The sequence below is a fragment of the Sapajus apella genome, unplaced genomic scaffold (genome assembly GCF_009761245.1).
Source record: "Sapajus apella isolate SASKATOON/1434 unplaced genomic scaffold, GSC_monkey_1.0 scaffold71, whole genome shotgun sequence".
Lineage (NCBI taxonomy): Eukaryota > Metazoa > Chordata > Mammalia > Primates > Cebidae > Sapajus > Sapajus apella.
This window is the reverse complement of record NW_022437011.1, coordinates 4,421,916-4,437,899: the sequence shown is the minus strand read 5'-3', so window position 1 is coordinate 4,437,899 and position 15,984 is coordinate 4,421,916. Positions and strand designations below refer to the sequence as shown.

The 15,984-nt window shown below is 44.0% G+C and overlaps 1 protein-coding gene across 3 annotated transcripts in view; it reads right to left on the bottom strand.

Annotated features, from left to right (window-relative positions):
* DPYSL3 (dihydropyrimidinase like 3) overlaps positions 1 to 15,984 on the bottom strand; it is a 118,927-nt gene that overhangs the window by 13,071 nt on the left and 89,872 nt on the right. For all 3 annotated transcript variants that reach the window (XM_032250309.1, XM_032250310.1, XM_032250311.1), the window contains exons 3-8: positions 15,648 to 15,832; positions 12,561 to 12,725; positions 10,486 to 10,547; positions 9,020 to 9,100; positions 5,151 to 5,219; positions 1,847 to 1,967 (exon numbers count right to left, since the gene is read on the bottom strand). In XM_032250309.1, coding sequence (XP_032106200.1) covers positions 1,847 to 1,967; positions 5,151 to 5,219; positions 9,020 to 9,100; positions 10,486 to 10,547; positions 12,561 to 12,725; positions 15,648 to 15,832 — 683 coding nt within the window. The remainder of the gene's footprint in view (positions 1 to 1,846; positions 1,968 to 5,150; positions 5,220 to 9,019; positions 9,101 to 10,485; positions 10,548 to 12,560; positions 12,726 to 15,647; positions 15,833 to 15,984) is intronic.

The following is a 15,984-nucleotide window of genomic DNA, read 5'->3' as shown; positions in this document are numbered from 1 at the left end:
GAGATGTTTACTGACTTCAATCTCAGCCGCTAGTTTTTCATCCCTGAAATAATACTGCCATTCCACCCTGGAGACACAGCTGTACTAGTTCTGCTTGCCAAAGAATTGAGCCAAAAGGCTTAGGGTTAGGAATTTTTCTCCAAGAAGTTTGAAATAAGACCAGCATATAACTGAAACACCCTGTCCCGAGTGTGGCCCCCAGGCTACCCTGAGAATGGGTCCCAGGCAGAATGCAGCTTCAACAGAGGGCATAAGAGGGTGGTGGGTGGTCACGGGTAGCAGGGGTGTGTGTGGCACTGGGTGAGGACAGAAGGGAGTTTCTACACACTTTTACTTTTTCTTCCTTTTTTTTTTTTTTTGCTTTTCTCCAAGAATGAGTGAGGAGCACTGGGCTGCTTTCCTGGTTCTCGCCCAATGATTCATACCCAGTGGAGCAACCAAGCCATGTCAGTTGAGACTTCTAAAAGCTAAGGAGAAAACAGGAGCCTACAGAGAACAGAGGAAGGAAGGAGGTGCCCCAGAATCTGCCAGCTAGGAAGGGTGTCTAGACAATGTGAAAGCCTCCCCTCTCATAAGAAAAATACGATCACCCTGCGCCAGAAGGCCAGGCAGCTGAAACTCAGCCATGAGCATCAGCTGAGACTATTTTTAGCTACAGCAGTCACTCACACATAGAGATTTACAGGCCAGTTTGGTAGATGAATCACCCATCTTGGGCCTCTCCACCACCAGAATGGCCACTGGCACGCAGTGGTAGCAACCGCATCACCAGGCCTGGTAAATCCTCTCTCACAACCCAATGCAGAGCTGCACGTCTACAGCTTTTCACCTACACTCATCCCTTACCAACCTCACAACTAAGACTATGAGTCTGACACTGAGGATAAGAACCAGAAACAGAAAAGAAAGCTCTGAAAACTTTACCTAAGCACAAGGCAAGCAAAGGAAGCCCAAGTTAACACCAGTGGAGAAAAGAAGAAGTCAACAGGCAGCAGGGACAGAGCCAGGGTCGTGAAGGCCGTGGTGGCCAACATGCTTTGGAGACCCACTCAACCCCTTCTCTAAAATAACTTGTGCTAGTCTCAGTGGCTCAGGAGGTATGACCTGCATCTGTACTGTGGCTTCAATCCTGGTCAGATTATACCATCCCAGGGTGTTTACTGGTCCAGGGATGACAGTGTGACCCAGACCAGGACAGTCATGGTGCTCCTAGGGACTTTTGCTTGACCTGCTGGAAAAGGTGTATTTTACTTTCCCATCATGCTCTCCACCAACAATTGAGGACAACAGGTACCTCTTGGCATCTATTCCTGTGACTGTTCATACTAAACAAACCAGAGGAGACAGAGCTAAGAAAGTGGTAAGCATGACAAAACCCTAATACCGCTGTTGGCTACTCGATCTATCCATGCCAGAAACACCTACAACCAGTTATTTACTTGTGTTTGTTTAAGCTAGTTGGAGCAGGATCTTTGAATTTTGCACTCAATTTAATCCTGACTGATACATCCATTTATAAAACTCATTTATAAAACATTTTCAGGTAAGGTGAACTGAAAATGAAAGATCAAAGGGGAGAAGGAAGATGCACAAAGTCTCAGAAGAACTGATTCAAGTTCTGTGTCATCTTGGACAAACCACCTAACCTTCCTGAGCCTCAGTTTACTTACATGCCAAGTGAGAGAAATCCCAGGATCCTGCCATCCACACAGGATGTGGAGAGGGACTTCCTAGGGAGCAAGGCAATGAGCAAAGTAGGCACCATTTATGTTACACAGGACAACCAGGGAGGGAAGGGGCCACACAGTGTCTTTGAGAGCTCCGAGATCTGAGGAGCACAAATCACCTTTTTTCCTGGCTTGTGAGATGAGGTCAGCTGCACTCTTGCTCATGACCTTTGTGACGTAGAGAGGGCAATTGGTTTGGCTGGCAATGGTGATGGCACGGAACACAGCCTCAGCTTCCAGCTGCAAGAAAAAGTCACCAGGAGTCAATAGGGACATGAACCTCTCAAACTGGTGGCTCCCACCCCCACGAACTATGAGAATGCAGTGCTTTACAGAGATTCTGGGTGATTTTGGCAGGATCTGGAATTAGATAGCCTGCATCCACATCTCAGATCTACCACTTCCCAGCTGTGTCACTTTAGTCATCTTCCCAGTGCCTCTGTCCCTCACTAGTAAAACAGTATAGCATGGCACTGTCATCTGAGAAGAATACCTGACAGAGGGAAAGTACTTAATGTTAGCTTGAGTTTTTCCTTAGCCTATCCTCTCTGTGGTTATCACAAAGGTGAAGTCTGAATGAAAGCTTTTGCTCGTCAATCTTCTCAGGACAGAGTCTCTGGGAAAACACAATAGCAAACCATTATGTCTAAAATAACCAGCTAAGCCAATTAGGCATCATGGTTCCTCAAATCCTTTCCTGCAGCAGTAAGTGGTCAGCAAAGGGTTAATTCTAGGAGGTATTTCTTACAAAAGTAATTCCCAGGTTTCTGAACACAAAGACTTCTTTTATTATTGATCTCTCCCATCTTACCCTAATGTAGAATTCATGTTTTCAAATATGCTAACCAACCCAGTGGCATTTATTAAGTAACAAAACAAGAAGTTTTCCCTTATTTTACTAACAAAGCAGGGTTTGAGAGCTGAGCCTCTCTCAGATGGCCTGGTTCTGAGTCCTGCTTCTGGCACTTATAAGCTAGGTGATCTCAGGTACATTACACAAGCCCCCAAGGCCTCAGTTTCCTTGTCTGTAAAATGAGGATAATAACAGGATCTGACACGTTGGGCTGTGGTGAGGATTAAACGAGCTAATCCTTGTAAAGCAATTAGCCCATTCCTAATGAGGGAACAAGGTTAAGTGCCCTTTGAAGGGTGGCTACAGATATTATTGCTAACAATATTTTCTGACCAGCTGAGGGTCTGTGTTACTCTCAAGTGGTCTGCTCTCAACTGGTATGAGTTAGTCCAATTCAGCACAAAGCACAGACTTTGACATTTTTCTATTCAATTGGCAACAGTTCCCTTTTTTATGGATATGACATTCTGGTTAGCCTGTGGAGCCCAACACTTTAAAAAAATACCAAAAATAGCTTGCAGATGCCCAATGGTCGTATAATGCAAACCAGTCACTGCCCATAGTGGGTGTAGCTCAGCAGACAGACTCTAAGAACTTGCATGGCTGAGCTGGCCTCCCCCAAGCTGCACTTTATTTCATGTGGATGAGACATTGGAGGCCCCTGGCCATAGGTGAATGTGGACACCTTCCTGAAGCACCCAGAATTTTGTCCTCTGGTACAGTTGTCTTTGTGCCTGGGGTCCCAGATCTCTGAAAAGCATCACTTGAGATGGTGTCTGGGTGTGCTTGAATTGAAGAGGGGTTGGAGGGGCTGGCTCCTCCTATGCTTACTCCTCCCCCTTCACACCCATGCTGACCACTTCAGCTCCCCCAGGACCTCTGTTCTGGTCCCTTTGATCTCATTCCTCCCAAGCACTGCAGGTTTTTCAGCACTTTGACAACATAACTATCTTTGGAAGTTTACATCACCCTCCAACTTCATCCAAAAGGCCTTCCACGGCTGTAGAGATTTGTGGCTGAGAAACTTTTTTACTAAAAAGGAGACAGGAATAAGGAGGAGGTTGGGGTGGTAGGGCCAAGGGGAGGTTGAGAAAACAAACCAAGGAACAAAAATAGACTTTGCTCTGAAATCCCCTGGCTGCTGCTGGAAATCCATCTTGCCAGCACATCTCCACAGTGACCAGCATTTAAGAAAAGCTTCAGAAACAATGCTGTTCGCCCTGGCCTGTTCACGATGAGTAAACGATTTTCCAGTCCTTCAAGTGTGATCAGCCAGGGGCTTAATCTCTCTGAGCTTCAGCTTCTTTACCTGGGCAACAATGCCAATCACACAGAGTGGCAGCAGTGAGAACTGAGATAACGTATGCAATTAGCCCATGCCAGATGTATGCATTCCATAGAAGTGACCTGGTATTATTAAGGAGACAGACTTCAGGGATGCTGTATGTGATTGGAACCCTAATCACAAAATTATATATTTAAATGGCAATAAAAATATCACTAGCTACAATGGAGTTTCTGAAGTGCTGATAATCTGTTTCTTCCTCTGGGTGCTAGTTATACAAGTGTATCCAGTTTGTGAAAACCCATTGCCTCCTTGGGATACAAACATTTTTTTTGTATGTGTGTTCTATTTATATTTTAAGTAAGACTCTAAAAGAGATGGGATATGGGAATGTAATCATTTCTGGTTATGATTCCTTCTTCTCCCTATTGTAGGATTTGGAATGACAGGACAGAAACAGGATTCGCTTCACTGATATGGAGGGCCTTGACTTTGCTCCAAGTGCTAAGACCCAGGCTGCTCTTCCAAAGCCAATGTGCTTTCAGGTACATGGGCAGCCAATTCTCAGCTCTGTGCTCCATGCCAGCAGGTGAAGCTGCTGATATCTCAGAGACATGGAACCAGCCTCTAGTCACCTTTGATTTGTTGTTTGGTTGCTAAGCACAGACATAAATAATCATTCATTTTTATACATGAGAAACTTCCATAACTGGACATAATCATCACCTATACAAATTGATGAGCATAATATATATTAAAAAACCCCATTCAACCACTTATCCAAATGGCCAATATTTTGCAGGACTCCAAATGAAATAATAGAATAAGTAGAAATGTCTATGAGATTCACACTGAGATTTCCTTAAGAAAGGAGCTAGAAATTTAACACTCCTGAGTAGCTGTGAAGGACACTCCAACTTGTGCTATCTTTAGAGAGATTAGGGGTCAGAAGTAAGCATGTCTCTTACATTCCTTTCTAATTTTCTCATGGGCTCTTGAGCTAGGGTCAATCAGAAGTGGTCTTTGGAAGAAATGTTCCAATACTGCTACCTGGTACTCAAATTCTCATCACCTTTTAGCAATGTTTATTCATGCGTTGTGTGTGCATATGGCTTGGGAAGACAGGCCGAACACAAACACTGCCCGTACAAAGTTGGTGGCAGTTATAGTAAGGCTGAGGCTGTGATGACGGGTGTCTTCCAGAAGACATGGTAAGAACTAAGTCCTCACTGCTACTGCTTTTCTCTCCCTACCCCATCCTCCACCTTCACCCGCTATAACTTACCTCCTCTGGCCTGCTCAGTACATGGCCTTCTGGACCAGTTATTCCCATTTCCAACATGCGGGTTTGCTCCTGAAATGAGAAAAGAAAATAGTTCTTCAATGAGCTCAAGTGAGATTTGGAAAAATTATGCTGGTATGTTCTGATCTAAAGAATAAATATGTGTACGTTGAACAGATGTATTAATCCTATATTTGGATTTGCAATTTAGGGTAGAGTCAACTAAAAGGAGGAAAAAAACATTCAATGTGTTTTGTTTTTATTAAAAGAAAGACAGTTGTCTGTTAGAGTATCTATTTTTTGTCTGTACTACCCATCAAGAATCATACCAGGTCACTTATTCTTCATCTCTGTCAGTCTCAGCTGCCTCTGAAACTACACTTGGTCATCTCATTGTTTATGCATTAATTCTCTTTAAACCCATTCACTTAACAAAATGTATTGAGCATCTGCTTCCTGCTAGGCTCTGGGTAGGTACCTGCATTAAAGCAATGTAGCCCCTGACCTCAGGGAACTTACAGCTTAGTGCTTTGTTTCTCAAATTGTGGGCCGCTCATCACTTACATCAGAATCACCTGAATCGTTTTTGTAGAAATGCAAATTTCTCGCCCATCATAGCCTACCACATCAGAACACTGTGAGATGGAATCCGAGTAATGCATATTTTAATAAACCACTCAGGAGTTTTGATGTTTTAAATCTATGGCTTAAATGAATGGATTTAAATTTTAACCAAACAAAATAGTGCCTGCAAACAGCATTAACTGAGTTAGTATTTTGGTGAACTTCTGTTTAACCAAGCTGTGGACACAGCAGAAGATGTATGTGTCCCTTGTGGCTGATGGCTAAATTCCTCAGACTTCTAGCCTCTTTCTGCAAGAAGCAGGTAGCTGGGCAGTGAGCACACACACATGGACTGATTGAAACTGGCAGAAATCCTAAGCCACCATTCCTTCCGCATTACTGGCATTCACTCTGACATTAAGCCTAGTTCATATGAACCCCTGCACCAGCAGGCCTGGCCTAGTGAACTGGGAGTACTCTGGTAATGTGTGAAACATACAGGAAAGATGGTGAACACAACAAGCCTTGTCTCACGTTGAAACTAAGGGGCATTTAGAAAGGAAATGATTCTTACCACCTGGAAAAGAACCTTCTGTCTTTTGTTTTTAGTAATAGAAATTTCTAAAACAGGAGCAGAAAGGAAAACGCACATACTATAAGCAACCACGAGAGGTGAAATGGTCACTATCTCCAGCTCTACAGAATACCAAAAATGGTTAGAGGCTTCCAGAAAAGCACCTCCACTTTTCATTCTTATCATTCTCACTTATTGAAACTTGAACTGAATTAAATTTCTTCTGAAGTCTAGTGAGTTTCTACTCTAAATTGCCTCTGGTCACATAAGGGTTAAGGTCTCCAACTAAAGAATCTGTCTTAGGTGACACTTATGCTTCTGTCTTGTTTGAGTGCACCAGGATAATGCACAGGACAAAGCTAAACTCAAGTGGTGGCTTCCAAGTGCATTCAAATCACCAAGGGAATACTTTCAAAAGACACTTGCCTGAGCTCTGCTACTGACTTTTCCTAATTTCAGAATACCTGGAATTAGAAAAATTTGGTGATTCCAATGCACTGTTCAAATTAGGAAGTCCTATTCTGAAGCCATGATGTCCCTATAGCTGGGAGGTTAAGAATGGCAGTAAAGACCCATTGATGCTACCTCACATGGGGGTAGCAGTGGGCACAGTGTGGCATTCATCACAGCTACAGTTACATCACAGTTTGGGTCATAACACAACCGTGGCTTGCTCCATGATGAAAGGAACCCTGTCTTTTCCATCTTCCCTCTCCAAGGCTTGGCACATAGTAGGTGTTCAACAAATATTTGTTAAATGAATGGCTAAAGATGCTGTTCTCTCAGACTGTTTTGCCAATTTGAAATTTTTTAAAATCACTTTTGTTTGAAAAAAAAATCAGTTTTTTTCTGGTATATTCACTTTTGCATAAGTACAGCAAGAAATTCTGAGTATAGCAGCTGCCTTCATTTAAACAATGTGATAAAATCTTTCAGCTCAAGCTGAAGTTAATAAACATACACAAGAAACTCATCCAAATGGAAAAATGTTCCTACTCTTTTCCTGACTGAGAACACATCTTCCCAAAGTAGGGAAATAGGAGGGGTAGGGGAGACGAGAGAAACTTCCATGCTAAGGAGTCACAAGAGGAAAGAAACTGAGAACAGGGTCTTTTGAGTTGGAGTCCATCTGCTTCTACAGGAGCTGGAATGAACTGCCAGGGGGTCTGGTTCCCAGGGAAGATAAGAGCAGGTCTGGGACCACTGGCTGCTGCCCTAAAAACTTGGGTAGAGGGAGGAACACAGATCTAATACCACAGAGTTGCCTCCCACCAGACCAAGGCATTTGGGCTCTCTACAGAAAATGATTTCATTATCTCTGGGTGTGTGGTGGACGTGAGCGAGAGTGCTGTCAGGGTCCTAATTAGCCTCCTTGGTCACAGCGAGAGGAAACTGTACACTTACCTCACCTCCCCCACCAGCAAGACCATAGGCAGAGTCTGAAATCACAACAGCTGGAGCTCTGCATGGCTGGGGTGCTGCCTGCCCACAGGCCTGCACCTGGGCTTGGGAGGCAAGGGATCCCAGATATGAAATCTCTGGGTAAAGATACCCACTGAGGTACACCACCTTAGGGGCAAAGATTTGGTTTTCTTAGTTATTTGCTGTGATCCTTGGGCCAGTGACCTAATCCCTCTGAGCCTGGATGGTCTCGTCTATAAAATAGGGAGAATGATGGCATCTTTAAGGGGTTTGGAGAAAATTAAATAAGAATACACCAGAACAATTACCAGTTCCTAGGACATAGTAGTCAGTGCTCACCAAATGGCACCTGCTATCAGGAAACTAATGGTCCAAGATGAGGGGAGGCCTAGACATTGTTCCCACACCCCTGCCAACCACATTCACCAAGCTCTGGACAACTTCTAAAATAAAAGCACAGTCCAAGTATTAGTGCGCTATGGAATGCATCTGTTTTGGCTCACTTCAATAGCTAGTGCCTGGCACAAAGTGCTCGGGAAATACTCTTAGAAGGAATGAATAATGGTGTCTTGTTGCCAACATTATCAAATGGATGAAGAAAGCCCACTCTTTTTTCTGGCAGTTTCCTAGCAAAGACCAATCATGAATGTTTCTGAGATGTTTCTGAGATAAACAAAACCCTTCCTAAGATACATCTGTGCATCTATTCCATTAAGCAGCCCAGGAGATGGAGAGATAACTGCTTCCTGCTTCCTTACAAATGATCAATTTGGGCCTTGGGGCCCTCACTTTCATCACTCTTTCCTCAAACTTCTCAATAAGATTTCTAGGAATCCAGTGAGATGTCTGATGTTCATGAGACCTAAACTCTCTATTATTTAAGGCTGTGAACTCCACAGACTTGGATCCAATCTCTAGCTTCTGAGACATGCTGCCTTACAGTCTTTCTTTAGGACAGTGAATGTCTTGTAGCTTTGATACATTTTTCTCTTTCAGAAGAGAATCAGCAAATGCTCTCCCACTAATTAGCCCAAATTGAAATCCTCTTTTTCCAGGATGCCTTTTCTGATTCTCCAAGAATGGCCAGGCCTCTTTTGTTTTGCCACATCTTCTAGTTTTGTTGCTTGTCTACATTCCCCTCTCTTTCGTTTCCTCCACCTAGATTGTGAGGTACTTTGGAGCAGATTCTGTCTTTAGCAAGGTACTTATGATGGTGCCTTGCACGTATTGAGAGCTCAAGCAACACTGAAGAAATGAAGAAGCAAATAGAATGTAGGCTCAAAGCACACTCCAGGGAGCCGCACGGTGTTACCTGGGCAATGATATCTCCATTTTCAGCATGAACTTGAGCAATGGCCCCCAGCTCTCCCAGGCAAGTGAAGATCTCATAGAGCTGAAATAGAAATGAGTCTTTGTCACTCTTGAGAGCACTTTCAGCAGCCCCACATAAGGCCAATTACTAGAGCCAAAGCTAAAACAAATGGGATGAAGCAGAGGAAATAAGTGACTAGGGCAGATACATAGACTACATAGGCATGACCAAAGAGGACTGCTAGTCCAAAGAAATCCAAGGAAAGGCCAGGCACAGTGGCTCACGCCTATAATCCCAGCACTTTGGGAGGCAGAGGGGGGCAGATCACAAGGTCAAGAGATCAAGACTATCCTTGCCAACATGAAACCCCGTCTCTACAAAAAATACAAAATTTAACCAGGCGTGGTGGCATGCGCCTGCAGTCCCAACTATTCGGGAGGCTGAGGCAGGAGAATCGCTTGAACCCAGGAGGTGGAGGTTGCAGTGGGCCGAGGTTGCAGTGAACCAAGATCGCACCATTGCACTCCAGCCTAGGTAACAGAGTGAGGCTCTGTCAAAGAAAGAAAGGAAAGAAAGCAAGAAAGACGAAGGAAGGAAGGAAGGAAGGATGGAAGGAAGGAAGGAAGGATGGAAGGAAGGAAGGAAGGAAGGAGGGAAGGAGGGAGGGAGGGAGGGAGGGAAGGAAGGAAGGAAGGAAGGAAGGAAGGAAGGAAGGAAGGAACCTTTGTTCCGTAGGCAGGCAGGCAGGAAGGAAGGAAGGAACCGATCATGTTCCCCAGGAAGGAAGGAAGGGAGGAAGGAAGGGAGGGAGGGAGGGAGGGAGAGAGGGAGGAAGGAACCTATCATGTTCCCTAGGCAGGCAGAACAAATGTACAATAACGGCCTCAAAATTCTTCTCAACAAATGCTCTAGAAAGCCACTACAGCCTGGGCAGAAACAAACACAAAAACTGAAATCCTTATGTCTTAACCTGTGAAGGCAGACATACCTTCACCTCTAATCAGGAGGCATGGGAATTCATTTCTTGAATTTTCTCTGAAAATTTAGCCTCTGTCTAAAGCAAACGCATGCCATGAATTTCTTAGGGGGAGAGTCAGAGGCAAGGCAGTAGGATTATTCCAATCAACAGAAGGCCCTCCTGGTCCTGAAGGTGAAGAGCCTCACACTTTCACGGGGCTTATGAGGGGTTTGGAGTTTAGCAGATGGAGATTTAGGCATGTTCTTCCTCTTGCCATTTAAGAAAGCTGCTGCCAGTGGAAACTCTAGCTCCCTGTCTGTCTTGCCATGGGCACCCTGCCCATTACCTTATTTAAAACATAGCGTGGACTGCAAGGGCTTCAAGAAGCACTCTGGCCCAGTGGTCTCCCGCATTGACCACAGTGATTCACGTTACAAGGGCCAAGGTCATCAGCAACAATAGGAAACTCATCCAGATACCCTACACCACAAAGCAAATGGGTTGTTACCTCTGTGTTAGATACTTGATACAAATCCTTATAAGCCATGTAAACCATGAAGGAGTTAACCCCTGCAAAAGAGGGACGGGAGGAAAAACAAGAGAAAGACAATGTTATCATGACTGTCCTCCATCCTTTGCTCCCACTTCCATCGACTAAGGGACCCTGCTGCACTACCCAGGCTCTTGTCCGACATAAAGCAGGTATTTATATTTTGCAAGGGCATTTTGCTCTGCCCACCCCTGCCCCACAAAATCAAAAATTCCCAACAGATGTCACAGCAGAATGGCCTCTTCTTTTATGCCTCTTTCTAACCTCCTCTGTCCAGCATTCCCCAGCCCAGACGGTCAATAACTTTGATATTGCTCAAGGCAGTAGTAGGTGGCATTAAGAATCACTCTAGCACACCAGTTGTGTTCCTACACTGGGGGCTGCACCATTGAAATCCACCACATACTGGTTCAGTGAGCTTGGGATGCTTAGCCTCTCTGGACCTTGGTTTCCTCACCTGTAAAATGGAAAAATAACAATACCCTACTTCATAAAGTGGTTGTGAATATTAAAGGAGAGAATACACACAAAGCTCTTAGTAACAGGCTTGGCACATATTTGGTTTCCATTTAAAATCTCCTTGGTTCAGTTCATTTTACTGTGCAGGGCATTGGGTCGGAAAGGAGAACTAAGATGCAGACCCTATGGAACTAATGGGCAGGTCCTTGTGCTTAAATATCTTAAGTTGTAAGGTTTATATGTAAAGTTCTATTTAGATCTCACCCCAAATAAACTACTAATACAGTGATTTACAGAAATAGGTGGGACTGAGGAACTGAGAATCATTTTGAGGAAAGGAGGATAATTTTGGTCTCTAACCATTAGGGCCCTTTCAGCCCACAGTGTTCTGGGCCAAAGTGGGTTGTAATTTGAGAACTTCCCTACCCAGAGTGGTTCAACTCAGGCCAGTCTACCCAAACACTACCCTTCCCAAAAGCCTCTACATTATCCATGGAATGATCCAGGCACTTTGATAGAGAAGTGAGTGCTGAAGCTATTCAATATTCTACCCTAGTTGAGATACCCAGCATAAAAGCAAATACAGAAAGGAGTTAATCTCACATTCTGTGTCAGCAAAGATTGGTCAGGGTTTGTGGGGTAAGGAGGGGGATGGAAAGAAAATATCAACCACTGAGGGGGTCATCATTTCCCTTCCATCCTAGGGCACACTCTTCCACTGGGCTCCTAGCATGTGTCTCTCAACTACCCCTTTGGTAACGGTTCTTGCACCCCATGGCATTTATTCTGTTGTTCTTCATGAGCTTGTTTCCTTTTGCCTTGAGTGTTCAGCAGAGACCATTACTTACACTTCTCTAAGACTCCCAGGCTGCCTTACAATGCTGAACACATTGTGCATATGTGTGCATGTATGTATGTGGGGGGGGGTTGAAATAACCGATGATCAAAAAGAGGCAGAGAATAGAGGAATTTGAGAAGACAGAGGAACGTAAATCATGTACGCACTGAGAGGACACACCCTGGTACACACACAGAAACACATATACATGAACATGTTTTCACATCCTAAGCTCCCAGCCTAAGTGCCAACACATCCTTGCTCCTAGAAATGTCTTGGCCTTTTCTGAGGATGCCGTTGTTATATGATAGTAAGGGTTTGATCTCTCTCTAGAGCAAAAATGATATGGGTTAAAAATCCCTAATCTCACAGGTTGTACTAGCCATATGACCTTATGCAAGATTAGTTAGCCTCTCCTAACTTCAGTTTCTTCTTCTGCAGAATGGGCAGTATTGCACAGAGGTGAAGAGCACAGAATCTGAATACACCTACTGCTTACTAATGCTGTGATCTTGGGCTGCTTATTCTGTGCCTCAGTTTCTCCATCTGCAAAGTGGGGAAAACAAATCACTATCTCACAGGGATCCTGTAAGAAGTAAGCAAAGTGCCTGGAACAGTGCTCAGGCTCAAGGTTTCAGGCTCCAAGCAAAAGAAGTGACTGAACTGAGTGGATTGTTTTGGAAGGACTGGCAAGGAGAAGCTAAGGGAGGAGGGAGGGCAGCATGTCCAGACTCACCTTTGTCTTTGATGAGGTTGTGCACTTCCTGCTTGACGCTGTCATTCCAGTGGGTGATGTCCACATGCAGGGCATAGTCACAACAGCTCTTCCCATCAGCCCACTCTCTCCACTTCTCATAGGCCTCAGTCAGGCTGGACTCAGGCTCAGGCACCACATGGTCAACTGAATGACAGAGACCCCAGATGGGTGACTCTCAGACACAGCCTTTGCTCCCCTCTGCCCAGGCCTGCTCCTGCTTTCTTAGCTGTGGCTACAAAATCGCTATATCCTAAGCACAGAATTAACCTTTGAAGGGGTTCGCTGGTAGTTTCAAGAATGCTGACAACTTAAATGTCACCAAGCTATGTGATTTGGGGCAAATTACTAACTTCCCTAAACCTCAGTTTTCTTTCCTTTAAGTCGGTGCCAAGGAGGGTGGGAGTCAGTGTGTTACTAGTGCCTTTCTTCTGAGTTTATAAGATTAAATGGGAAAATGCATGTAAAGCACTTTACCTAATACCTGGCTCATGGTAAGTGCTCAATAAATGCTAGCCATCAATGAGTGCCTACTATGTGTCATTATTACTAGCACTGTGGGGAGGTCACTGCTAGTGAAAAAAGTCAGATTCTTCTGAGGGTGAAAGTGGGGATTTAAAGCTAAGTTAGAGCACAAGACATTGATGCTCTCTGCTATAGGACAAAGCTGGTATCAGTTACATAAACCTGATACTAGGCCCACAGATCTTATTTCCATGGAAACTTTTTGTCAAGAATCAGGTTTCTGGCGGGGTGCGGTGGCTCACGCCTGTAATTCCCAGCACTTTGGGAGGCTGAGGCGGGCGGATCACGAGGTCAAGGGATGGAGACCATCCTGGTCAACATAGTGAAACCCTGTCTCTACTAAAAATACAAAAATTAGCTGGGCATGGTGGCACACGCCTGTAGTCCCAGCTACTTGGGAGGCTGAGGTAGGAGAATTGCTTGAACCCAGAAGGCAGGGGTTGCAGTGAGCCGAAGTAGCACCACTGCACTCCAGCCTGGCACCTGGTGACAGAGTGAGACACGGTCTCAAAAAAATAAAAAATAAATAAATAAATAAAATAAAATAAAATAAAAGAATCTGGTTTCTTTGAGGCCCAAACCTACTCTTTCACCTGCAACCATGGATAAATTTTTTTTAAACAATAGCATCTACAGTTGATGAAGAAAAGGCAAAAGTTACATTTTTGTAGTTCCCTGGATGGCTGAGGCAAAATACAACTAAGGACAAAGCACAGCTAAGGACAACTTTCCAGAGAGCAACTTTGAAATATATATAAAAAACTTGGACATTTTTCAAACCTTAACCCAATAATTATTCCCACACCTATGAATTATTCCTAGGGAAATAAATGAGCCTGTATACAAAATTTTGGTTCCAAGGATGTTTGCCACTTATTTATGTAAGTGAAAAACTGGAAACAATTGAAATTGTTAATAGAGGAGTGAGGTTAAATACATAAATCTTGATGCTTTTATAAAGCGGATGACGAGGAATCCACTTTAAATGTTGGGGTGGGATAAAAATGAATGAAAAGATATCCATGACATATTATTTAGCAAAAATGGCAGGTTAAAATATAGTGCATATACTATGTTCCTAGTTTTGCCAAATAGGATTTTTAAAATGTGTCTAATATACAGCCAAACTCTAACAGTAAAGTGGGATTATGAGGTTCCTTTTCTTCTTGCATCTCTAGGGCACCTAATTTATCTATGAAGGACACAATTGTTTTTGTGGTTCTTTGTAAGTTTTACTCTTGTCACTGGGACTCTGACTTCCCTAGTGCAGAAGGCCAAGTGTAATACAAATCTCAAGGATGCCAAACAAGTCCAGCTCCTTGCCCAGATGGCAGAAAGCCAAACCAAGATCACTCATTCCCGTAGTCTTCTATCAAAGGCAGCCCAAGTGCACTTATCGGAAAGCAAATGCATAGAGCTACATTACTAGTGTCTGGGGCAACGCCAGGGCTTTTGTCGGCAGGCAGCTGCTGAGAAGTCAGCAGGCTTCCACCCTTCAGCTGGAGAAAAGCTTTGTTCTCCCTGAATTGCACCTTTTATGGCTTTGGTGCAATCTTTCTGGGCTTCCACACCCAACCAGCTGAAGCTGAACCCTGCTCATGCTTCTGTCAAAATGAAGTAAAAGACAGTGGATAATTCTACAGCTCAGGCTGTTCTGTGCTCTCAGGGGATGTATATGGTGTTAAAATAAACAGTGCTCTGCCTGTCCAAGTTTGGGGCCAGCACTGGGATGGGACCAAATTCATCAGGATTCCTTTGGGACAAGAAAGACTGCCCTGGAATTCTATTGGTTCAGTAACCCAATGGCGTGCAATTCCCTAGATTTTTTTGGAATTGCAGCAGAAAAAAAACAAAACAAAACAAAACTTAAAAACAAGAGAAACTACTCCTACAGCTTGCCAAATGTTAAAGATATGAATTGGTCAAAATACAGCACAGACCAGGTAGCACTAAATGCGACTGGAAGTCAAAGATGCAGACGCCTCCAGCAGCAGTTGCTTTTGTGACGTGGCCAGTGTCCCAGGAGAAGTTTTAAACTGAGCTCAGTGAGTATGAAAACCTCCACCTGACACAGGTTCACCCACTGAAGCTCACTAAATTTCCAAGAACTATAATTCTCCATAATTCCTCTCCCTGTGATACTCCTTAGCTCCATTCACGCTGCTCTGCCCTCCTTTCTCAGACCCAAATGGGCAGTTTTGAAATAACGTTTTATCTTCTATTCACAACTTTTTAAGTCTACTTTCACCATTTGCCCTGAGATGATATTTTCTGATTTTCTATTCACTGCAGGAGCCAGCCCCTGTTGCTATGGCAGACAAGAGGGCAGCTGCTGCCATGGCCAAGAGTCTCATAAGTCTCCTCTATGTAGTTACAGGAGTGCCCATTTCCTCACCTCAATATGCTTTTCTCAGGTTCCATCAGGCAGAACAGCTATAAACTGAATTGGGGTAAGTATACAAGTTATAGTAAGAAAGCTCTGGAGATACATTCATTAAACACACACCTCTGAGAAACAGGAGTGTGTAAAATCTGAAGACTTACTGATCATGGTGGTGCCACCTGCTAAGGCCGCCTTTGTCCCTTGGAAGAAGTCATCTACTGTGGTCATTCCCTTATATGGCATCTGGAAGTGAGTATGGACATCGATGCCTCCAGGGATCACCATCTTCCCATTGGCTTCGATGGTTTTCACTCCTCCAGGAACAATCAGATTGTCTCCAATTTGTCTGGTGAAACAGTCAAACACCTCATCATTTAAAAGTGTAACTTCCAAGATAAATATAGTGTTAAGAGGATTTTAAACAGCGTTACTCGTATTTATCAAAGTAGTCTTTGCAAGTGACTCACAAGCTTAGCAATCTACAAACGAAGATAGATA